Source organism: Gossypium arboreum, chromosome 10 (genome assembly GCF_025698485.1).
Source record: "Gossypium arboreum isolate Shixiya-1 chromosome 10, ASM2569848v2, whole genome shotgun sequence".
Lineage (NCBI taxonomy): Eukaryota > Viridiplantae > Streptophyta > Magnoliopsida > Malvales > Malvaceae > Gossypium > Gossypium arboreum.
Genome location: NC_069079.1, coordinates 127981469 through 128004925, shown reverse-complemented (window position 1 = coordinate 128004925; position 23457 = coordinate 127981469). Strand labels below are relative to the sequence as shown.

Below are 23457 nucleotides of genomic sequence, written 5' to 3'. Positions count from 1 at the left end.
TTTGTTTTGGGCTACTGGGCTAGGTTAATTTAGGGTATTGGGCTAGTAATACTTGGGTTAGGCTAATTGGGCTGAAAATATTATAAACAGGCTTGGGTTAGTAAGGGTTTGAAATGTATTTGGGTTTGGCAAAATTGGGTATCTACATATAATATTTTAGAGATACCAATTTGTTCAATATCGAAATTTGGCAAAGATTAGAAGAAGGTGTTTTTATATATTTATCGAAATTGGGGCAATTCTGAAATCAATTGCCATTCTTCATTTTAATATATTTCATTATTAGTTGCTTATGTTTTTTTTTTTTTATAGTTTATGCATGCATTGTGTTTGATTTTTTTCTTTTTGCAACAATGAGCAACATAGACAACAAATACTGAAATATTAAGCGCATAATACAAATCTCAAATATGAATTATAAAACGGATATAAAAGATATAAATAAAAGTTAAGTGTAAATTTTTGGATTCTCTAGACTCGAGCCACGCATTAAGGAGTAATATATATTATATATATTTGTAAAGATACTTGATAGCTTTAAGCTGACATTGATATGGTAGCCATCAAAAGTTGGCAAATCCTTAAAATAGGGGTCAACCTTAGTAGTAAAAGTTTACATGTTTGTAGCCCAATGCCATGCATGATGCACTTGAAGTTCAATTTTGAGGGTATAATGTGAAATGGAACAGTTCAAATAGTAGTTTTACAAAAACTGAAATAACCTTTCACCAAAAGTTGCAGCCTCGTACTTCAGTAGAGCAACTCAACCTACAATGAAAAGGGCGTCTCTATGGTCACTTTATAAAGCATTAGTTAAGCCATGATGAAAATAGAAGAGTCAATTACCATTTGTTTTGAATTCAAATGAAATTGAGCTTTTCGCATAAGCACCCAAACATATTTCCTTATTCCAGCTTGGGCAACTGATCAGTAACCTCCTTCACCTCAGAATTTTGCACATTCTGTGCATGATCATAACAAACCAAGAATTGTTCAATTAACTATGTATGTATGTTTGTAAAAACACATGAATTTAAATCCTTTAAATGATTTGTACCATTTCATCGAACATATGTTTTATGTTAGTGTTAAGGTCGCCTTCCCACTGCAGTTCACCTTCCTCATCTCTTCTTAAGTGCATTTGTTCCAGCCTTGGTGTGCTTAAATCTCCTTGGCAGAAATTCCTCATTTTGGGGCACTTTGTCACCTTCACCATTAGCAAGACTGGGAATTCCAACGAGTGATGGGCCAAGGAAAAGCTTGCTAGACATGGCAGACAACTTAGTTGCAAATACTTCAGTTTGGGAAATACAATGTCGCCTTGTATTTCTTCAGCCTCACACGCTATGATTTCTTCTATCATCTCACAATCATCTATGCTCAATCTTTCCAGTAGCGTCAGGCACTTAGCTGTTGAGCATGCGATTAAATTGATGAACCCATGGCATCTTGAAACTTCCAGTGTTGTTAGATTTTTGAAAGACAGCAAAGATGGCTCAAAAGTCTTTAACGTCAACTCTGGAAGTTGAGACAAACTTAATTCCTTTAGCTGATAGAATGCTGATGTATGCCTTTCCTCGTCGCTGAGTCCTTCAGATTGTACTATTTGACAAATGGAAGCATTGTCTATAACAAGCTTATGAAGCCTTGGTAGTGACCGAATGAAGGAATACGGAAGAGTAGTGGATGTCTCAGGAAAGAATTGGAGGTTAAGATGCTTAAGGTTTTGGAAACACTGCAATGGGAGTTGTCCATCACATATCTCCTTCACCATATCATTCGTCTTCACTGTTAGTTCTTCTAATACAGGGAAAGTGTCCTGGATGGCAACGAATATATTAAACATCGATCAAAGAGTTTTCAATTAGTAAGAACTAGACTACAAAATGAATATAATTTCCATTTTCTTTCTCATAAATTTAAAAGGAAGGTGAGAATATTAGTTATTTCAAAAGGCAGTTTATAGGTAATCTCAAGTAACAAATATGGAGTATGAAACTGTTAGTGAGCTTACCTCATTGACGCAAAACAAGGGTTGTTGGTTTGAGATTCCAACCTGACTCTCAGGACATTGTGGAGTAAATATCTGTACTTTGGGGCATTCAATAATGTCCATTTGTTTCATTGAGGGCCACTGGGTGGTATGCATCCTAGAGTAGAAACTTTTCAATCTCGGCACCTTATCCAATCCGAGGTTTATTAGTTTGGGAAATACAAACTTGGTCGTCTCTGTTTCAGCCATAATAGATTGAGCAGCTGATGTTGACTGTGACTCATCAGCAATGACTCCTTGCAGCTCAATAATTTGTTCTAACGAATCACAATTCTGAATCCGCAACTTCTCCAAACTAGGGAAAACAACCTGCTAAATCATTTCATTAGGTTAATAACTGAAAGATGTATGGAAAAGAAAGAACTTGAAATGAATAAGATCAATCGAAGTAACATAAATTAAAAGGAGAACCCGTAAAGAAATGACCTTTTCATTGAGGAGAGATGAGTTATGAACCTCCAAGTTACTTGCTTGTAAATGTTGGCCAATTTCAGGTTCATCTTCGGATACACATTTAGTGATGAATGTTTTTAGCAATGGACAATTTGTTAGTTCCAAATCTGTCAAACATTGGAATTCAAAGTAATTTTCAAAGCACAAACTTGTGAGTTTGGGAAGGTCTTCTAGCCACAGCAACTGTAGATTATAGAAAAACATCTGATTCCTCCCTTGATGTTCCTCAACCAATCCATCCGTGAATATTACTTGTTCCATCATATTACAGTCCACAATTCCAAGGAATTCGAGTTGCACAAGATCTTTTACTAAGAAAGACGGGAACAGGTATTTCAAATTGTGACAACTCTTTACCCACAAGTGATTTAGGTATCCGATAGATGGGGAGGATGAGTGGTGCCATATCTTATGAATGTTAATGGAGGACAAATCCAGAAGCTTCAAACGAGGAATGACAACCTGTCGACATAAATATCATTATAAGATAGTATCACTCTTCATTCTTTACTTAGAAAGACAATCAAAATGAGTAGATGAGTATGAAGATTTATAAACTGATCACTTAAAAGGTTAATATTTACACATCAACTAGACAGTTAAAAGTAACCAAATTTTTTTGATTAATTACGAAAATGGTCTAACTTAAAAATCATGTACGTAAATGATTTGATTTCTATAGTGCTTGTCAGTTAATGATTGTTTATTTTTTTAAATTGTAGTGATATCGCCTGATATATTGATGGCACCGGACTTAAGTGTAATTATATAAAACGTTCAGAGGCCTATTGAAGCGATTAACAATTTTAGATTGGTTGAAAAAGGATTCCGATGACGCTACTAAAAAATTGTTATTTTTTTAAACAAAATACAATCATTGGTCAATGATGGCAGGTCGGTGCCACCATTGTGTCTGGCAGCATTGACAAACACGGTAAAAAATTAAAAATCGAGTCATTTATGTACATAATTTTTAAATTGAGTCATTTTCATAATTAATTAAAAATTTGAGATACTTTTATAAAAACCCGACAAGTAACTTTAAAAAATTATATTCAACTTTTTTTTCTTTCAATGATTTTTTTCGTACATATTAAACTAAAAAAAATCATTAAATCTTTAAAAAAAAAAAAACCCATCCACACTCTCTCACTTCAAGTCTCCTCTATATATTTGGTTCTTTCTTCTTCAAACTCCTCACCTTTTGTTTTCTTGCTTCTTCTCCTTTAATCTCAAATGACCTTTGTGAAGGTCTTCCACAATTATCTCCTTCTTATACACCCACAAATTAAAATAAATGAAGATTAGTTTTTCTTCTATTATTATTTTATATATTAGTATTTAATTTAAAACTTCTCTTAAATTCTTATTGTTTATTAGTATTTCACTTTAAGTTTTTCCTTCAATTCTTATTTTATATATTTATTTATACTTTAAACTCCAATTTTTTAACATTATCTTATTTATTAATATTTTATGGATTTTATTATATTAAATTTTGACGACGAGTAGCACATGACATTAATACTATTATGTATACATAGACCAGACAAACTCATGTTGATCAAATAAAAAGAAAATGTGAAATAAGTTGTGCAGATAAATATTGAATACCAAACTTACCTTATTGCTGAAAAAAGCTGCATTGTTATCATAGATGCCCCCTTCGCCAACCATGTTTTCACTTGCATCACCACTCTCTCTTGAAACTGAGGAAGAAAATGCAATCATTTTTGGACACTCCCATATTGTGATGTAATTCAATTCTGGAAATTCAAGAGTTTGACTTCCCAAATGGAAATTTGTCAAGTTAGAACACGACTCAATTCTTATATAGCAGAGCTCAAGAAATGTAAATTTATGTGCCATTGCTTCCTCGTCCTCCCTAACCACTTGTTCCATTGAACTGCATTCTTTTACTTCTAGCCAGTGTAGTAGATTGAGGCTCAAAAGCATAGACGGAGTAAATATGTACTTCAAGCTGCTACATTTATAAAACTGCAGCCTTCTAAGGTGTTTGAAGCCCAAAATTTCTTGAGGATTTCTAGTCCATATTTCTATCGACTCCGGAAATGTGTCAGAGATGTTGAAATCATAGCCGTTACAGAGTCCATCCTAAAAAAATAATCTGATATTATCCACTGGATAGCAACCATAAATAGAAAATGCAAACAATAACATTATAACGATTAACTCTTCAATGGTTATTGAAGTAGTAATAAAATTAATTGTATTAAGACAGGAGGAATCTAGCTAGCATTATGAACTTTTTAACTTTGTACCTTTTTTGTGTAGAGCTGTTGTATGGTGGTATTAAGGTCACTTGTCCAACTCCATTTCTCTTGGTAACGCGATTGTTTTATTCTCTGTAATTGTGGAGTGCTTAAAACTCCGTCAGAAAAGATCTTTAACCTAGGACAATATTCCACAACTAATTCTTCCAAATAAGGAAACTCGAAGTTGTAATACCCTGGACAAAAGCTTGTGAGGCTCTCCAATTTGCGTAGTTGTAAACATTTCAATTTACTAACAACTATTGTCTGATGACAGTCTCCCTCGTTTCCCACTATTTCTGTCATTTTAGTGCAGTCTTCTACCTTTATTGTCGTTAATTGCACAAGATTCTTAAGTACTGAGGGTATAACTAAGTTTGTCATCATTTTACAATGTGACACATCCAAAATTGTGAGATTTTGTAAAGATGATGAGAAGACTCTAATATTTATCCAATCATCATAATTCTGAACTGTGAGTGTTTGAAGATTAGAAAGAATATGGTCAAACTCCGAATCTTTCCTCCAAATAAGATTTCTGGCAGAATGCAATTCCAGATTTCTAATTGGTGGGAGAGTCCCGGCGTCTCCTTTACAAGGGACTACATGTTTGAAATCAAAACTAAAAAACTCAAGTCTTTCCAGATTGTAGAATCTCCGGACGAAAGGAAATAAAGAAAATCCAGAGCCACAACGCACTGCAAGAACTTTAATATGTTGAAACAAGTCTGGTGGAAATTGGTCCATATCACCAAAATTTCGTAACTCAAGTTCCTCTAATTTGGGAATGACCTTGGAAACCAATTAAACATAAACAAGTTAGGCTCAATCTTGATGTATATGCTTTAAAAAAACAAACAAACAAAAAAATATCTACAATTTTGGTGTTTGATTTTGATAATTAAATCCCAACAAAATCAATATTAAATCAAACGAATCCAGAATAGAAGAATTTTTTTGTTTTGAGAAAACACAATACCTTGAGAATAAAAACTGATAAAAATTACACAAAATGAAAGCTGAAAGAAGAGTAGCAAATCTAAATTAAAATAGATAAACAACCATTGTTATATATATATTTTTCTATGATAAAAACATATGCAGAACAGTGTAGTTAAAACACTAAGGTTTTAAAATATTACACTGATCTAATTTGATGGTTAAATTAACGATTTTAATAATAAAAGACCTAATTGATATAACCTCAATAGTTTAAGGATGTAATTAGAATGTTTTATAGTTTGAGACTAATTTAAAATGAAGGTCATAGTTTGAGATGTCTAGTGTAATTAACTTTTAAAATTTTGACTTTTTATTGAACAGATTTTTTTAGCTAATTAAAGGTTCTATTTAGTTTCGACCCACTACTTAAATGCAGGGTAAATTACATCAATAATTACTTAAGTATTAAAATATTTTCATTTTGGTCATTTAAAAACAAATAAAATTTTAGTTTAATCACAGTAGTTAGAGAAATTGAATATTTTAATTGCTATGCTGCAAAGTCCCTAACGAGATGCTAATGTAGCTTTTTTTTTCATAATAATAAATTTAACCCTCAATATTTACACATTTTATCACATTTTATCAAATTGAACTACATTCTAAGAAGTCAAGATTAACACTCAATATTTACCTATTATGTTTATTCAGTCTTGCTTTTAAAAAAAAAAATTATAAATGTAACAAAAATTTAAAATATATATATTAAAAATTCAAAAATACGAAAAAATTCAAATTAAACAGAATATAATAATTAGAAATGCATTATCGTGGCATATTTCAACTTGAGATGCTTGTGGCAGTGGTTGAAATCATGAAAAGAAATATACATACCTGTTCAACCAATAAAACTGGCTGCTCATTTCCTTGGATTAATCTAAGATGTTCCGATGCCACTATCTTTAGCAAAGCAGAACAATCTGTTATCAATTTTTTCAACATCGGCCAGACTATTGTATGTTGCCCTTCATAGAAACATTTGAGCTCTTTTAGGGATTCAACCTCAAGGGAAGACACTTGTGGAAACTCAAACCTCACAGGCTGCTCCTCCACTCCATCCCCTTTTGATACAATCTCCTCCACTCCACAATCAGTGATGCATAAATGATCAAGTTGTGGAAGATCTTTGGCTATTGAAACTGGAAATAGATTTTTCAGGCTCCCACACCCGTCAACACTTATTGTCCGTAGATTTTGAAAGGAACCTGGTTTTAGGTCATTGTAAAATATCATCTTCAAATTACTCAACCCAGAGATAAACATGTTTTCCAAGGTAGGAACTGCAACCTATTCGTATATATGTAATCCATAACCATAATAAGGTTAGCTCAAATAATGAAGGTAGAAAAAACAATCAAGGACAAATCAATATTTTTATGTAAGAGTGTAAGACTAATGAAATAAATCACCTTCTCACTGAAGAGAGCGTGCATGCCTGACTGATTACTACTCTGACTAATGAATCCTATTAACTTGGGGCAACGCTGAATTGTTAGCTGTTTCAACAATGGGAACTCGATATTCTGGTTTCCTGAGCTGAAGAAGATGAGGTTTGAAAGACCTTCTATATGCAGGGAGTTTAATCGATGGAAACAAATCACATCTTTCCTTTCTTCTTCAATTTCCTCTGCAAGTATTATGCCCCTTAAGCCCCTGCAATCCTCTATTTCAAAGCATTGGAGTTGCACCAGACTTCTAGCGAGAGAGGGTGATAACAGATGCTCCAACTTGCCGCATCCTTTGATGATCAAGCTCCTCAAATTCGTAATCCAATAACATGTCTGGTTGTGCCATATTATTTTGGTGTTAATGGAACACAATTAAAAGCTTTCCAAGTGAGGGAAAACAAATTGCACATGTTTACACACAATTCTTTTTCGATAGGGAAAGATAGTATGTAACATAATTTGAAAATATGATTTTCGATTTTAAAGATAATTTTAGTTTGATTTGTGGGCTCAAATTTCATTTTCAGAATTAAAAAAAAAAAAATGTTGGGTTTAAATTTAGAGTATTGAATTGACTTTGTACTTTCAATCGATTTGGATTAAAAATTAAATTTTCATTTGTTTTGGATTTGAAATTTATTTTTGAGCTCTGAAAAACCATTACACATATTATTTATTTCTATTATTAGAAGTATGAATGGGCATATAAATAAAAGTTGTATAAGAAAATAGAAGTAAAGCCAAACAAATACCTACTTATTGAAAAGTAGTAAGGGCTTAGTGGAACACCCTTCGTTAGGAGAGCAAAAGCTAACGAGTTACGGTAGATTTTCAAGTGTGATGAAGCATAATCTAGGAACCCCAATTTTGTTCATTGTGATATATTGGACATGCATACAATTTTTGACATGAAGTCTTTTTAAATGTGGAAGATCTTTCCAATTATTTAACTCCACAAGTACATTCTTGACGCCTTCAAGTTCTTCTAGGCACAAATTTTCTGTCTTTATCAACAACATTTTCATCCCATTGTCCAAATCAATGTTCGTATATAACGTGAGATTCAATGCTTTCGGAGATTCATAATTATTGCAACAATCATACGTTCTATTATTACCTACGAAAATCCTGAATCTGTCCAATTTCTCAACAAACCAGTGCTTTGGTATCATTCGGACATCAAGAATATGAACATCTAAAGTAGATAGACAAGGCAAATTGTTTAATTCATCAAGGCTTGCATTTTTCCTCTCATTTTCAACTACTCCTCCCTTTTCACATTCAACAAAGCTCCAACCCATATATAATTCTTCTAATTTAGACAAACCTGATAAGACGTTCGGTGGGATGATTTTGAGTTCACTACAGCTACTCAAATCTAACAACCTTAATTGAGTCAACTGTGCCATCTCCTTAGGTAGTTCTTTGATACCTGACTCAGCAAGGTCAAGGATTTCTAAATTCTTGAGCTCTCCAAAGATAGTTATGTTATCAACTGCACATCCTTTTAGACACAACATGCGAAGGTCTGCAAGGTGAATAATTGATTCAGGGAGGGATGGAAACTGCATTCTGAACAAATCTAAGACTTTGAGGCCTTCGGTTCGTTTGAAGAAATTGGGAGGAATTTTAACCACGCCATCATAGGCCATATGGAAAAAGGAAAGTCCTGAACACTCCATCTCCTTAGGAAGGTTAGCTATAATCTGAGGACAACGTAAGCTGATCATACTCCAGCCCTTCTTTTTCAACTTATCGGACAACTCCTTTGGATCATGATCTCTCAAAAGAAGCATACGGTAGTCCTTCAATGCAATAGTTAAAGCAGCATCCGAAACAACATCATGGATATCAAAGAACTTATCATTATAACTATCAAGCAACAAGGCAGACGCTTTGAGATTAGCCACAACCGTCAATACTTTATTTCTAGCTTCTTCCATAGTGTAGACACCATCAAATATACCCAAAGCTAGAGTATATCTTACCAAGTCCTCGACGAGACCATTATGGCCTATTACACTGCAAAGCAAGAAAGTCCGCTTAACTTCCTCGCTTTTTAAATAATTAAAACTCCACTTTATAGCTGAAAATGCCGCAGTTATCCCCGTGAAGTTGCTTGACAAAGGCCTCTCCAGTTCTCGTAAAGCATTCTTCCATTCAAACAAGCTTTTGTCTCTCAAAGCCACCGCAACTGTCTCAATGGCTATCGGCAGTCCTGCACATTTTTTGGCTACCTTCATAGCTATAGGCTTTAAATCGCAACTTTCAACACAGTCGCCAGTCATCTTCTTGAACAGGTCCCAGGCTTCCTTTTTGTTTAAAACCTCAATAGGAAATTTTTTCTGAGCATCCATCCCATTTAATAAAACATTGAGCTCTCTAGAAGTTAACAGCAATTTGCATCCCTTGTGTTCATCTCCCAAAGGAATCCCAACTTTCTCAATATCTAACTTTTCCCAAATATCATCCAACACAACCAGAACCCTCTTCTCTTCCTTCAGTCTTTCTCGTAGTCGAAATGCCTTTCCAACCATACTCTGTTCCTCAAATTTCAAACCCAAGAAGTCTGCAATTTGGTTCTGAATCTTCTCAATATCAATGGCTTGAGTTACGGTTGCTATGACAACCGAATCAAACAACTTGCCCTTGACCTTTCTAGCGATTTCTTTGACCAGCGTTGTTTTTCCAATCCCACCCATACCATGCACCCCAATAATGCTGACGCTATCATCTTTTAGAACCTCCATTATTCCATTCAAAATCGACGTTCTTGACTCAAATTCCTCGTAACCTTTAACTGGTGCAACCACGATACCTTGCGGAGCTGCACGATAGGAAACCCTTTCAAACTTGCCATGTTCAATTAGATCGGCAACGGCCTTTGCTTCCTCTTCAGCTTTCAGGCTAAGCTTGTAACGAGTCCAAAAATTAGGACACAAACCAATGAAACACTTTTTCTTTGCTTTTTATTCAACTTCCGTCACTTTCTTTGCTAGTTCAGGGATCTTTTTGTCGACTGCAGACAGCCATTCGTCAACATCACCTTTGATCTCTTCACCGTTTCGTTTAGCTGCATCAACAGAATGCTGCAGTTCGTCCTTTGCATCTTTCAGCCTCTCAGGTCCGTTCTTGAGGGTCTCAACATATTGCTGATGATTGGAAAGGTATTTAACGTGGTTTTTTATAGGAGAGATCGTAAGCTCTACAGCTTTAGCGACAATAGAGCCAACGATAGTAATAACAAACTCCATTGGGAGAGCAAACAAGAAGTAAACTGGATAACCACAGCGACAACAGAGACGAAATCAAAACAAGTATAACTGATCATATATTTTTTTTAATTTTTAAATCAATATATAAATAATATAGTTTGTCTAGTTATTCAATCTATATATAAATGTTTTATAATGTTTGCTTAAATTTTTTAATTAGATTTTAAGTTTTTATAGTTTTCATTCATTCATTCATTCATGTGTAAAGGTTTGTTCTTCTTGTATGTCATCTTAATGTATATTTTAATATTTATGATTTTAAAGTCATAATAAATTATCTTATAATTTAAAAAAACTCATTCGCATAATATTTTAAAAATATTTTTATAATTATTATTTAAAATTTAAATCTTTCTAATTATTTGAAATTTAAATTTATTTTGACCATTAAATTTTTAAAAAATTATTTTAAACAATTTAAAATTATACCTATTTCTTATATTTTGATTAAATAATAAGTTATAGGTGATTATTTAGTATATCTACAAATAAACTATTTTTAATGATTTTAGAATAAAAGTTCTATAACAAAAGTATTTACCTTGACATGGCAATTATAAAAAGAAAAACAACCTTTTAGTTCTTACTCTTTAGATTTAAACATTTAAACATTTTAGATATTTTCACTAAAACTTAATTTTTAAAAGATAGAAAATAATAAAGTTTGAATTTTTAAAAATGCATATATTGTTTACTCTTTCAATAGTAATAAGATGCAACCTGTTCAAACAAATATTTTGCTAATTTATTTTTTTAGTAGAAACCAAGTATTTAGTGCTTAAAGTAGATTCAATTTGTCTTTTTAAATGATTTTTAAAATAATATTAGTGGCCTATCAAACGACCTTTCCAACCATATATACTTTTCATTTAACAAGTGCTTATGCAGCTTTCCTTATACTCACCCCCTTCTTCTCCCTTTTTAAGGTTTTTACTCAGATTATGTTCTTTTTTTCTGTTTTCATATTTGAATGGAAAGATGAGGATTTTTAAATCGAAAAAAATACATATCTTAAAATTAAAGTAAAAGGCTTAAATTTTGTAGAGGTTTAAAGCATAAAGGAAGTCCATTTTCATGGTTAAAACTGCCTGCCTAAGCTTATTTATACCGATAAGTATTTCAAAAGAGTAAGAGCAAAGCTGGGAAAAGAAAAGCAGATGGCGTACCTTTTGGCTATGAGCAATAACCGATACTTTTCCCCCTTCTGTCTTTTTTTTTTTTCTTCTTAACAGAGCAAAGCGAAAAAGCAATAATTTGAGAGAGACGAGTTCATCTAGTTTAGTAAGGAAGGAAGCTTTGATTGCATTTCGAGGAAACAGCTCAGAAATGACAACCCGACAGTCCCACAGACCTGGACGTGCTTATGGCGGGGTTCGAGCTGGACCCCATATTAATTAACGATTTAATATTTTATTTAATAGCTATTCTATATTTTATTTAACATATATTCCCATCAATAACGATCATATAAAAATTATTCATCCGTATATCAATATTTTTACCTTTTTATTACTATTAAAATGGGTTGAGCTCTATCTTGAATATTTAAAGTCTGAATTGATTCGATCTATTTTAAGTTTATAATATTTTATATTATATTATTTTTATATATTATATAATTTAAAATACATTAAAAAATATATATTAAATATATAATATTATTTTAATATAAATATTAAAAAAATGTTAAATTAACTATATAAAATTTTTAATAAATAAAAATATATAAAATTATTAAATATTAAAATAAAACAATATAAATATATTTTTTAAAAAATTAAAAATAATATGAGCTAGCCTAAAATAAGTTTGGATTAGTCATTTGTAAATGTGGACCGATTTGGACAAAATTTTAGGCCCAAGTTTTGGGTCTAGTCGGGCTTGGACAATCATAAAATATATTACTATATTAATATCATGCTTAGGCCAGAACCGAGTTCGACTCAACCTATGAACGCCTCTAATCGTGTGTAATAAAAAACACATCTTCTCAGTTCAACCGATTTAATTGAATAAATTATTAAAATTATATATTTTAAAAAATTGATTTAACTGATTTATAAATTAACTAGTCTAAACCCTTATTTAAATTCATATGGTATGAGCTCGGAATTATCCAAATTCAAAATCTCAAATTTTAGCTTATTCAAATAGAAGATAATCCTAATTCCAAGAGAGACCAATATGAACTTGTTTGCTTATAGAAGGATATTAGGGACTGGCAAAGTCATTTCCCTTTCTTCATAAAATAATGGTCTCAATGTAAACGTTGTGTTTTATTAGCAAATAAAGGGTAAGAAAAAACAAGTTAGGTATTGAAGAATAATACATCAACTTTCTTTACAATAATGCACATTATTTATAAGGCAATTATATGAATACATAGGGAAATATTTCAACAATTAAGGCAAGGTGGAAGTGCTGCCACTGAAGTATTAAGGCACAAAAGTAGAAGCCTGAGTGAGGAGCTCCAAATTAATTTTGATTCAAATACTTTGAATTGATAAATTATTATTTTATGAAATTGTAAGTGGAAGTCAAAATTATAATATTTTTTTTTGGTAATATTTCATGAAAACTATAAAATATTCTTAGAAATCATATGCATCTTCATTGTTGTTTATATAACATAATATATTCCAATCAACAAAAATTCAAACACTGAGTAGATTTCTTTTTAATTATATGATGTATAGCTAGGTTAGCCGAAATGGTTATTGGTTCATGGATGCAAGGTGACTCTACTTTTTTTTACTTTTTCAGGATAAGAAAGGGTAGAGAAAATGTTCCAACTCAATGTTCAAGTACTAGGCACTATGGCATTAAAGTAACTCATGCTACACTTCCAGGTTTGAACGATCTTCAACAAAAGGGTATTTATACCCGAAACTGACACAAGTGGGTAGGTAGAAAATACTTAGGGGCGTGAGACAACTCTCTTTAAGGAACTTGACAAAATAGCCTTGTAACTTCGAGAGAAGAGGTGTCTCCTCACAAAGGGGGTCACAATGACCAGGCATGGGTGAACTTGCATTATTTGATATTTTTCCTCTTATATATAAATATCTTCATTTAAACAAGGCTTTATATTCAATAAGAGTATTAAAATATAAGGCCATGGGAACTTGCCTAGAAATTTAAGAATTTGCAAAATTTGTGGAAGTAATAATTAAAGAATAGAGTGGCATAGCTTCCCTTATAAAGTTCTTTAGAAGACAATTATGGTAGGACATGGACATCCATACATGCTTGTTACTTCTCAATGAATTAAAAGACATAAACTAACAAGTAATGCAGAAGACGAAAACTTTTAATAATACACTCATATTAATTTGAAGTTTGAACTTGTGGAACTAAACTACGTCAATTCATACTATATTCTTTTTATATAAAGGTGTCCATAGATTTGGTCGGGCCTAAGGATATTAAGATACTTTATGTTTGTTTAAGTCTGGTCTGACTTGAAATTTGGGTCTAAAATTTCGCCCAAACACGCTATATATTAATTTTTTTAAAAAAATATTTATATTATTTTATTTTAATATTTAATAATTTTTTACATTTTTTATTTATTGAAAATTTTATAGTCATTTTAGCATTATTTTAATGTTTACATTAGAGTAGTATTATATATTTACTATAGGTTTATTTTTTAATATGTTCTAAATTACATAATATATAAAATAACATAATATTATAAAATATTATAAACTTAAAACAAGTCGAGCCTTAAATGTTCAAACCCGAGCTTGACCCATATTTTAAACGGACCTATTTTTTTTACCTAATATTTTTATCCAAACCCTCTTAAAATTTGAGTGGACCTTCAAACCTAAACCAGGAGCTTGACTGATGAACAAGTCTATCCTAATGCAATTTGAAAACGTTAATTAGTCTTTCCTTCTTAAGTAGAAATTTGTTTCTTAATGATGGTAGGAAAATAAATGACAAATTTTGGATTCACCTCATTCACACATTATAATTAATAAAAATGGAATAAATATCAAAATTATATATAAATTTTGATTTAATGTATATTGTCATATATGAATTTTTATTTATATATGTTATATAAATTTTGATTTTATATAATTTTATACATGAAATATCGGTTTGATTCAATTTTCGAAATCACTAACAATATTATTAAATTAGCACAATTTTATGGTGATATATTCCATTTAAGCCCTTTAAAAATTTTAAAATTTTAAATTAGTAAAGGTAAAATTGTATTTTGCCCCTAAAGATATAAAATTTGATTTAATTATTTAAAAATTATAAAGATATAGGCCATTAAAATGGTGAAATTACATTTTACTTCGTAAAATTACAATTTAATTTCAGTCCCTAAAATAATTTTCTGGTTTAGCCCTATATATAATCTAATATGAAAATAAATGTATGTATTCATTTTTTAAAACATATTCATTCATTAAATGCATACAATTGAATCAAACTCAAAGTTTCATGTGCTCATATGAATCATGATTCAAGTTTTATGTGTATAATTATATAAAATCAAAGTTTGTATCAAATTGTGTATTGGATCAAAATCATATATAAATTCGATAATTACCTCTTTTATAAATAATAACCTTATAAAAATGGCTAGAAATAAATACAAATTATATTCGAACAAAATAGAAATACATAATTAACATTTATAAATTACTTTAACCTCTCTTTGTCAATCATTTGAGTAATGTGGTTGAAAAATGAGCTGGTGATGTCAATCAATTTCATGGAAAAGGTAAAATAGGCAATTATTCCATTTATAATGTATTAGTGGAAAGTGTCAAGGGAGTGGCTATCAACAAAGTGGGCACCCTACACCAAATTAGAAAATAATAAATATATTCAATTTGCCTTTGCTTAATTTCCATTTTTAATCCCTTTTTCCATGTGACGATGTCAGACATTCAAACCATGTATCCATTACATTTAACCATTGAAATTAACACTCTTTTTTAAGTCAAAAGTTAAACCCATCAAAAATCAATTTAATTGGTAAAAAAACAATTAAAATTATATATTTTCATATTTTTCAAAATTTTTAACATGGGCATGAATGAAAAATTTTAATATTGGTAAAAAATCGATTAGGTCTTAATTGAGTTGGTATTGATATTTTTTTCAATGTAAGACTCTAGTTCGAGCGTTCTGAATTACATTTATCTTTTTATTTAAAGGTTGAAGAGGAATTCAGTGGATACGATTAGCACTATGTTTGGGTTTTAGAGAGCTCATAACCTTGGTCACTACCTGGGAGTCCCTCTCCTTCACCAGAGGGTTTCTAGTGGCACTCTTCAGTTTGTGGTGGAAAAAATACGTGGAAAGCTTCAAAGTTGGGAAGCCAAAAAACTCTCTTTAGCAGGGCGGATCACTTTAGCTCAATCAGTTCTCTTATCTATTCCTAGCTATTTCATGCAATCCATGATGATACCGAGGAAAACTTGTAATGAAATTGAAAGGTCAGTCAAGCAATTTATCTGGGGTTCAGCCAAAAGGAATAAGAAAATGGCGCTGGTCGGATGGAACTCCATTTGTCAACCAAAGGTGTGTGGTGAGCTTGGTTTGAGGAACCTTCGCGATCATAATATTTCTTTTTTGATGAAATTGGAGTTTAATTTGGTTTCTAACAAGGAAGCTTTTTGGGTTCGTGTGCTTAGATCGAAGTATCGATTGAAGGAAGAGATACCATTTTGCATTGACAGAGATAGAAGCTCTTTTCTTTGGAAGTCTCTTTCCAGAATTTGGTCTTTACTTTGTGAAAATTTACATTGGTCTGTTGGAGATGGCCACAAAATTTAGTGCTGGCAGGATAATTGGATTCCAGATATTGGACTACTGATTAGACACATTCCCATTGATGTTAATCTGAATTTTGATTGCCGACTGTATAAGATGATTACTGAGGATGGCTAGTGGAATTTAGATCTCATTCGAGTTTGGCTATCAGAAGAGGTGATTCAAGTCATTAAGGGTATCCCTCTTCCACATCCTTTAGAACGTCCTGATAGAATTTCTTGGAATCATACTTTGTCTGGTGTATTTTCTGTTAAATCTACCTATAAGGCCATCAAGGGAAGAGATTGGAACCCTGATGATGAAAAAAGTAAGATGGCTTGGAAATTTCCTAGACCTCAACGGATTCGTACCTTTATTTGGATGATTTTACATGGAAGAGTTCTTAGTAATGTTGAAAGAGTTAGGAGAGGTATCTTGGATGATCTTTGGTGTCCTATTTGCGATTTTCACTTAGAAGACATTGTGCACATCATACATGATTGTCCGACAGCTAAAGATGTTTGGACTCAGGTTAATCCAGGTAAGTATATTCCAAATGTTTATTCTCTTCCTTTTCAAGACTGGTTTTTTCTTAACTTGTAGGGGAATAGGCTGGTTCATGAGGAGGGAGCTAGTTGGGCTTGTTTTTTTGGATTACTTATTTAGCGCATATGGAAAAATCAGAACTTATACATCTTTCAGGGCAAACCGTGGAGCTCAAATGAAATAGTTCAAGGATCTTACAGTTGGGCGTTACATTTCTTCTCTTTCCCTTAAGAGATCCCTTCTGGATGTCTTGATCAACCTGTTGATGTCCATACCTCCGCAGAACAGGTTCATCTTTTCACTAATGGGGCAATGCAATTAGACTCTAGACTTACTGTGGCTAGGGGAGTTGTTCGTGACAAAGAGGGGCATTGGATCACTAGTTTCTACCATTTTCTTGGAAAATGTTCAGATTTCAATGCAGAACTGTGAGGTATTCTTGAGGGCTTCAAACTAATTCAACGTTTGGGCTATGATCACGTAATCATTTATTCCGATAGCTTGGAAGTTGTTAAAGGCATACACGGAGGCTCTTTAAATGTTTCCAATTCCGCATTAATTAGGCGTATTCATAACATTATGTCTCAAGAAAATCATTGGTCTCTGCAGTATATTCCGAGGGAACAAAATCAGATTGTGGATTATTTAGCTAAGCAAGCTATTATCGAGAAAGGAAATCTACAAGTTCTAGATGTCCCAGTGGAGATGGCTCGTGTTTTAATTGATAGGAATAAGTTTTCAGACAATTCTTTTGTTTAAGTGTTACTCTTGTAATTTTGTTTTTTTTTCTCACCCCCAAAAAAAAAAGTTGAAGAGGAATTATGACGTATTGTATAAAAAGATTGATAAATTAATCAAAATATGAGCACCATACCATTTTTCATTTTCAACATTGATAAATTATTTTAATTTTATTTAATATAAAATATTCAACGAAAAGCGTTGAATAAATAAGTAGGTAGGTAGCTATTTATCACTTTATATAGAAAATATTAAAAATTTAAAACAAATTATTTTAAAAAAGAAATATTCAAATTAACTATTTATCTTTCATCTAAAATTATTCAAAATAATATAAAAATTATATTAATAAGATTAAAATTTAAAATTAATAATTTATTTAAAATCAATATTTACTTTTATCAAACAATATAATTATATTCACTATTTATATTTACTAATTTACCAAACAATTTTCGATATAAATTTAATGCTAATAAAATTTAGCAATAAGAATTTAATACTTAATTTTTCAGCACTTAAAATGAAAATGCAACACCACTTAAAATTTCAATTTCAATTTACCAAACACCCTCTAGATTTAATTTGTTAATTAATTATATTATTTTCTATTTAAAACATATATTCCCTCAAAAGTGCCCACATAAAAAATTAATGTGACAAATAACATTAAATAATTATATATAATTTTTGATAATTGGGAAAAGGAAATGGAGTTTTTCATGATTGAACCCAAATTCTTATTCCTACAATATATGTGCCTAGAGAACACAATATTGTTGCGGACCGGCTAACTAAACTTAGCCTAACATGGAAGTCGAGTTTACAAATTTTTGATGTGACCCCAACTGAGATCCTTGAAGTCTTACAACAAAATAAAGCGAGTGGTGCTGTTAGGTAATTGAATTGATGTAATTTGTAATTTCTTTTTCAAAAAAAAATTGTTAGATTAAATAATTATATTAAACTTAAATTTTTTTCTCTTTCAATGATTTTCTTCCACATAACAAATTTTCTTACCTATTAAATCTTTAAATAAAATCCATTCTCTCTCACTTCTTTTCTCTATAAATTGGCTCTTACTTCTTCAAACCCCTCAACTTTGTTTTCTTGCTTCTTCTCCTTTGATCTCAAAATGACCATTTGTGGAGGTCTTCCACAATGATCTCTATACCATTTCTCAATCTAAGATTGGTCCCTTATGTGTATGGAGAATAATGTATATATAGATAGAGAAAACTCTTCTTTTGATTTGTTTGAGGACTTCTGATTTCTTCTTCATTAAAAACAGGATTTGCAACACCCTTGCCGGCATCAACTCCGCTTGTAATTTTTACAAGCTTTCTCTTTAATAGCCTTTATTAGCCTATAACTATAATCTGAGTTGTAGATCCCCAATCTTGAACAGGTTTATGATACAAGACATTTGGATACGAGATGCTAATGGCAAACTAATTCCCCCTTATGATTGTTAGAGTTGTGTGACCCAAATTCTAAGAGATTGCTTGCAAGTCAAGTTAAACAAAAAATATATCTTTTTTCTAGAAGATTTAGTATTTATTAGTATAATATATTTAGCATTTATTAGCATATTTTATTTGACTTCCTAATTTAGCCTATAAATAGTCTTTTATAACCTTAGAAAATACACCCATTAGAGATTAGAACTCATAATACATTTAGAGAATTTTGTGTTTACGTTTTGAGGGTTCTTTGTCTTCGGGTTTTTAGGGTTTAGTTTTTTATCTCCATCTTTTGTACTCTTCGTTCTTTTGCCATTATAGTAAAATTATCTTTTCCCGTGGTTTTTTATCCTCTTTAGAGGAGTTTTTCCACGTTAAATTTGTATGTTCAATTTCTCAATTTATTCTGCTATTTTTAGTTGTTCGTTGTTTAAATCGGGTCGGTCCTAACAAGTGGCATTAGAGCTAGTTCAATTTTTATAGATCAGTCAGTTCAGAGATGGCAGCAACAAGGTTTGAAATTGAGAAGTTCGATGGTGAGAAAAATTTCAATCTATGGCAAGTTCGGATGATGGCAATTCTAGTTCAAACAAGCTTGAAAAAGGTTGTTACCGGGAAAAAGCCTGAGAATCTAAATCAAACAGAATGGAAAGAGCTTGATGAAAAGGCCTTGTCTGCAATCCAGTTGTGCCTCGCGAATACGGTATTACAGGAGGTATTGATGGAGAAGACCTCATCTGCATTGTAGAAAAGGTTAGAAACTATTTATGCGACTAAATCTCTGGCTAACCGTTTAGTGTTGAAACAACTTCTATTTAAGTTTCGCATGAATGAATGTGAGCTTCTTAGAGATCAAATCAGTCAATTCATTACTCTTTTAAATGATTTAAAGAATGTTGAGGTTCATATTGATGATGAAGATCAGGCTATGCTATTATTGTGCTCTTTGCCCCTTTCATACAAGTCTTTCAGGGAAATACTGATTTATGGTAGAGACAAACTCTCGTTCGAAGATGTGAAAGGTTATTTGTTGAGTAGAGACAAACTCGACAATGAGTTTGGTTTGGATAGAAAGGCAGATAGGCAACCTTCCGTTTTGGTAGCATCAAATAAACGAGACAAAAAGTGTCGCTATTGTAAAAGGTTAGGTCACGTCAAAGCAGATTGTTATAAACTGCGAAATAAAAGAGCTGCTGAGAGTAACGAGGAAGATGTAGCTGGTGCTAATTTGGCTGATGAAGGTGGTGATGATTTCTTGTTAGTGTCAATGAGTGATAACTCCAAGTTTACGTCTAAATAGATCATAGATCGGGATGTTCTTTCCACATGTGTCCCAATAGAGAATGGTTCTCCACATACAGTTCGGTTGAAGGTGGAGTTGTGTGAATGGGAAACGATTCATCCAGTAAGGTAATTGGTATTGGTACTGTTAAAATTAGGATACATGATGGGATGATTAGGACACTCTCAGATGTCAGGTATGTACCTGATTTACAAAAGAATATCATCTCATTGAGTATTTTAGACTTGAAAGGATGTAGAATCAACATCGAGTCGAGCGGTATTAAAGTATCTCGTGGAGCTCTCATTTTATTAAAAGGTAAAAGAACCAGCAGTTTTTATATTCTGGAAGGATCTATAGTGGCCGGTGAAATCGGACGTCCCTCGTCCGTTACGGTCGAAGTCAACTCATTTGGAGCGAAGGCAACTTGGTCATAGGAGGGAAAAAGGTATGACCGTTTCGTTAAAGATAGTTTCTCTTTAGGATGCAAGTTTTGAAAAGTTAGGGCATTGTGTTTGTGAAAATCAGAGCCGGGTTAGTTTTGATTTGGCAGTGCACAAGTCGAAGACTAATAGTCTTCCAACTTCTAAACACAGATTCGACTCAGTTAATTCCCTGCATAGTTCAAGATAGGCCCATGGCGGTCTTTGGTGAAGATGGCATTGAAAGAATTCGTGTCAAGGTGGACATTGTTAGAGTTTCTTGCAAGTTAAGTTAAACAAAAAATATATTTTTTCTAGAAGATTTAGTATTTATTAGTATAATATATTTAGCATTTATTAGCATAGTTTATTTGACTTGCTAATTTAGCCTATAAATAAGGCCCTTTACAACTTAGAAAATACACCCATTAGAGATAAGAACTCATAACATATTTAGAGAATTTTGTGTTTACGTTTTGAGGGTTCTTTGTTTTCGAGGTTTAGTTTTTTATCTTCATCTTTTGTACTCTTCGTTCTTTTGCCATTATAGTAAAATTATCTTTGCCCGTGGTTTTTTATCCTCTTTGGAGGAGTTTTTCCACGTTAAATTTGTGTGTTCAATTTCTCAATTTAATCTGTTATTTTTACTTGTTCGTTACTTAAATCGGGTCTATCCTCACAATGATTCATGCAAAAATTGCTTAATCATAAAGGGGTATTAGTTTGTCACATAGCATCTTGTGTCCAGAAGTCGTGTACTATGAATATGTTAAGGATTGGTGCTCTACAATTTAGATTATAGCTATAAGTTGATAAAGACCATTACAATGAAAGCTTGTAAAATTTTACAAGTGGAGTTAATGTTGGAGTTACTGCAACAAGGTCCAATTAGTTGTACCAAGCCATCTGATGCAATGGCTTTCTTATTTTGAAATTGTGCACTTAATCACTAATCATATAAAATAAGTTTGATTGCTTGTTCTAAATCTTTAATCACTTGTTTTTTATTCCTTGCATTAATATTTTGACCCAATAAACTGTTCTTACCTTATACCAGTCTTATCAAGATTGTCTTCCTTTAAATTTATAGTTAAAAAAATGAGATAATAGTTAAAAGTGTTGTAAATTAAATGGATCTCTATAACCCTCTAAGCATATTAAAGTAATAAAATTCTTTACTTCATTTATAATCAGGAGATCATTAAATGGAGTAATTAAGAAAACTTAGTTCATTAAATGAAATTGAATGTAAATGAGCTTATAAATAGCACATTGTAAGTGAAAATACAAAAATGAAAAATTATCCTATATTTTCATCCGCTTTTATTTATTGTTTTATTAATTTTTCTATAACACGTTATCAGCACGATCTTCTATGAGTTCATAGTGAAGTTCACGTCATTTTGACTTTATATGATTTGCCCGTATAACTCCCGTTAAACTATATACGGTATACGTATTTTCATATTTTTTATTTTATTTTCTAGATGAAATATTTGCTTTGGGTAAAATTTGCACATTTATTTTTACAACTAAAATCTAATAATGATAATTATATATCTGGTTTTTTATTAAAAGAAATTTCAATTAATTTAATTTGTGTTAAGTTATTATTATGACTATTCCTCTTTATGCCAATATTTGACATACATATTATTATTTAGCAAATTTGGTATATATAATTAAATTATTTTAAGATTGAGAATACTTATTATTTTACTAATATTTTTTTATTTTGATTCAAGTGATTATAATGTCAAATCTTGCCAAACTTGAATTTGTGACCTTAGACATATCAGGCAAGAATTATTTGCCATAGGTGTTAGATGCTGAAATTCACCAAGATGCTAAAGGACTAGGAAATACTATATTAGCAGATAAAGAAGCATCTAATCAAGACAAGGCAAAAGCAATAATTTTAATCCGTCATCATCTGCATGAAGGATTAAAAGTGGAATATCTTACTGTAAAAGACCCTATTGAGTTGTGGAAAAATTTGAAAGAACGATTTGACCATCAGAAAACTGTGATACTTCCTAAAGCTCGTTATGATTGGATGCACTTAAGGTTGCAAGATTTTAAGACTGTAAGTGAATACAATTAAGAACTTTTCAAAATTAGTTCTCAACTAAAATTATGTGGAGAAAACATAACTGATGAGGACTTGTTAGAGAAAACATTTTCAACCTTTCATGCTACTAATGTGCTCCTGTAGAAGCAATACCATGAAAAAGGTTTTAAAAGGTATTCTGAATTGATTTCATGCCTTTTGGTGGCTGAACAAAATAATGAGCTATTGATGAAAAATCATGGAATTCGTCCCACTGGTTCTGCACCATTCCCTAAAGTGAATGTAGCAGTACACAATAATTATGAAAATAGAAAATATAAAAGTCGCGGCCATGGTCGTGGACGTAGTGGGGGACGTGGTCGAGGACGTATTAGTAATCGTTATCATGGTGGTCATAACAATGATACTTCTAACCACCAGAAAAAGAATAACAATGAAAGACAAGAAAAAAATGGTCAAAATAATCCTTCAAAGATTGTTGAGAATATATGCTACTGATGTGGTATGAAGGGGCATTGGTCACGTACCTGTCGTACGCCTGAGCATTTAGTGAAACTTTATCAAGCATCCATTAAAAGGAAAGGAAAGTATATGGAGACAAATTTTATATCCCAAAATGATGAAATGGAGGCAAAAGATGA

At 31.7% G+C, this 23457-nt stretch overlaps 3 protein-coding genes and 1 long non-coding RNA gene across 5 annotated transcripts; 2 read left to right on the top strand and 2 right to left on the bottom strand.

Annotated features, from left to right (window-relative positions):
* Positions 1-489: 489 nt before the first annotated feature.
* Positions 490-11979, bottom strand: LOC108489584 (uncharacterized). Of its 2 annotated transcripts, none has more exons than XM_053020537.1 (10): positions 11671-11979; positions 7191-7562; positions 6616-7068; positions 4789-5571; positions 4130-4621; positions 2480-2968; positions 2015-2362; positions 1058-1819; positions 847-962; positions 490-768 (listed from the first exon to the last, which is right to left on the bottom strand). In XM_053020537.1, exons 2-9 carry the CDS (start codon positions 7212-7214, stop codon positions 906-908), a joined length of 3408 nt encoding a protein of 1135 aa, XP_052876497.1. In that variant the 5' UTR covers positions 7215-7562; positions 11671-11979; the 3' UTR covers positions 490-768; positions 847-905. The 2 variants fall into 2 exon arrangements, with proteins under 2 accessions (XP_052876497.1, XP_052876496.1); XM_053020536.1 differs by having other exon boundaries at positions 7191-10506; positions 11671-11911.
* LOC108488240 (probable disease resistance protein At4g27220) lies at positions 8048-10483 on the bottom strand. Its single transcript, XM_017792532.2, has 2 exons — positions 10208-10483; positions 8048-10141 (listed from the first exon to the last, which is right to left on the bottom strand). Exons 1-2 carry the CDS (start codon positions 10481-10483, stop codon positions 8048-8050), a joined length of 2370 nt encoding a protein of 789 aa, XP_017648021.2.
* A 4602-nt stretch (positions 11980-16581) lies between the features above and the next one.
* Positions 16582-17776, top strand: LOC128282346 (uncharacterized). Its single transcript, XR_008272600.1, has 2 exons — positions 16582-17270; positions 17447-17776. It is a non-coding gene; the product is annotated as an uncharacterized LOC128282346 (long non-coding RNA).
* Positions 17777-20960: 3184 nt separating this feature from the next.
* LOC128282198 (uncharacterized) lies at positions 20961-23314 on the top strand. The gene is made up of 3 exons (XM_053020361.1): positions 20961-21014; positions 22565-22831; positions 22961-23314. The coding sequence occupies exons 1-3, from the start codon at positions 20961-20963 to the stop codon at positions 23312-23314; spliced, it is 675 nt and encodes a 224-aa protein (XP_052876321.1).
* Positions 23315-23457: the final 143 nt, after the last annotated feature.

Bases quoted from the DNA above. Each gene is read 5' to 3' on its own strand.
- LOC108489584 (XM_053020537.1), bottom strand. From the start codon at position 7,214: ATGCACGCTCTCTTCAGTGAGAAG. The intron at 2,969-4,129 runs GTAAGTTTGGTA...TTATGTCGACAG, and splicing joins CAGCTTTTTTCAGCAATAAG to GTTGTCATTCCTCGTTTGAA. The intron at 1,820-2,014 runs GTAAGCTCACTA...GTTGCCATCCAG, and splicing joins CCTTGTTTTGCGTCAATGAG to GACACTTTCCCTGTATTAGA.
- LOC108488240 (XM_017792532.2), bottom strand. From the start codon at position 10,483: ATGGAGTTTGTTATTACTATCGTTGGCTCTATTGTCGCTAAAGCTGTA. The intron at 10,142-10,207 runs GTTGAATAAAAA...ACTCGTTACAAG, and splicing joins TAGCAAAGAAAGTGACGGAA to CTTAGCCTGAAAGCTGAAGA.
- LOC128282198 (XM_053020361.1), top strand. From the start codon at position 20,961: ATGGCGGTCTTTGGTGAAGATGGCATTGAAAGAATTCGTGTCAAGGTG. The intron at 21,015-22,564 runs GTTAGAGTTTCT...TATTTGCCATAG, and splicing joins TTCGTGTCAAGGTGGACATT to GTGTTAGATGCTGAAATTCA. The intron at 22,832-22,960 runs GTAAGTGAATAC...GTGCTCCTGTAG, and splicing joins GGTTGCAAGATTTTAAGACT to AAGCAATACCATGAAAAAGG.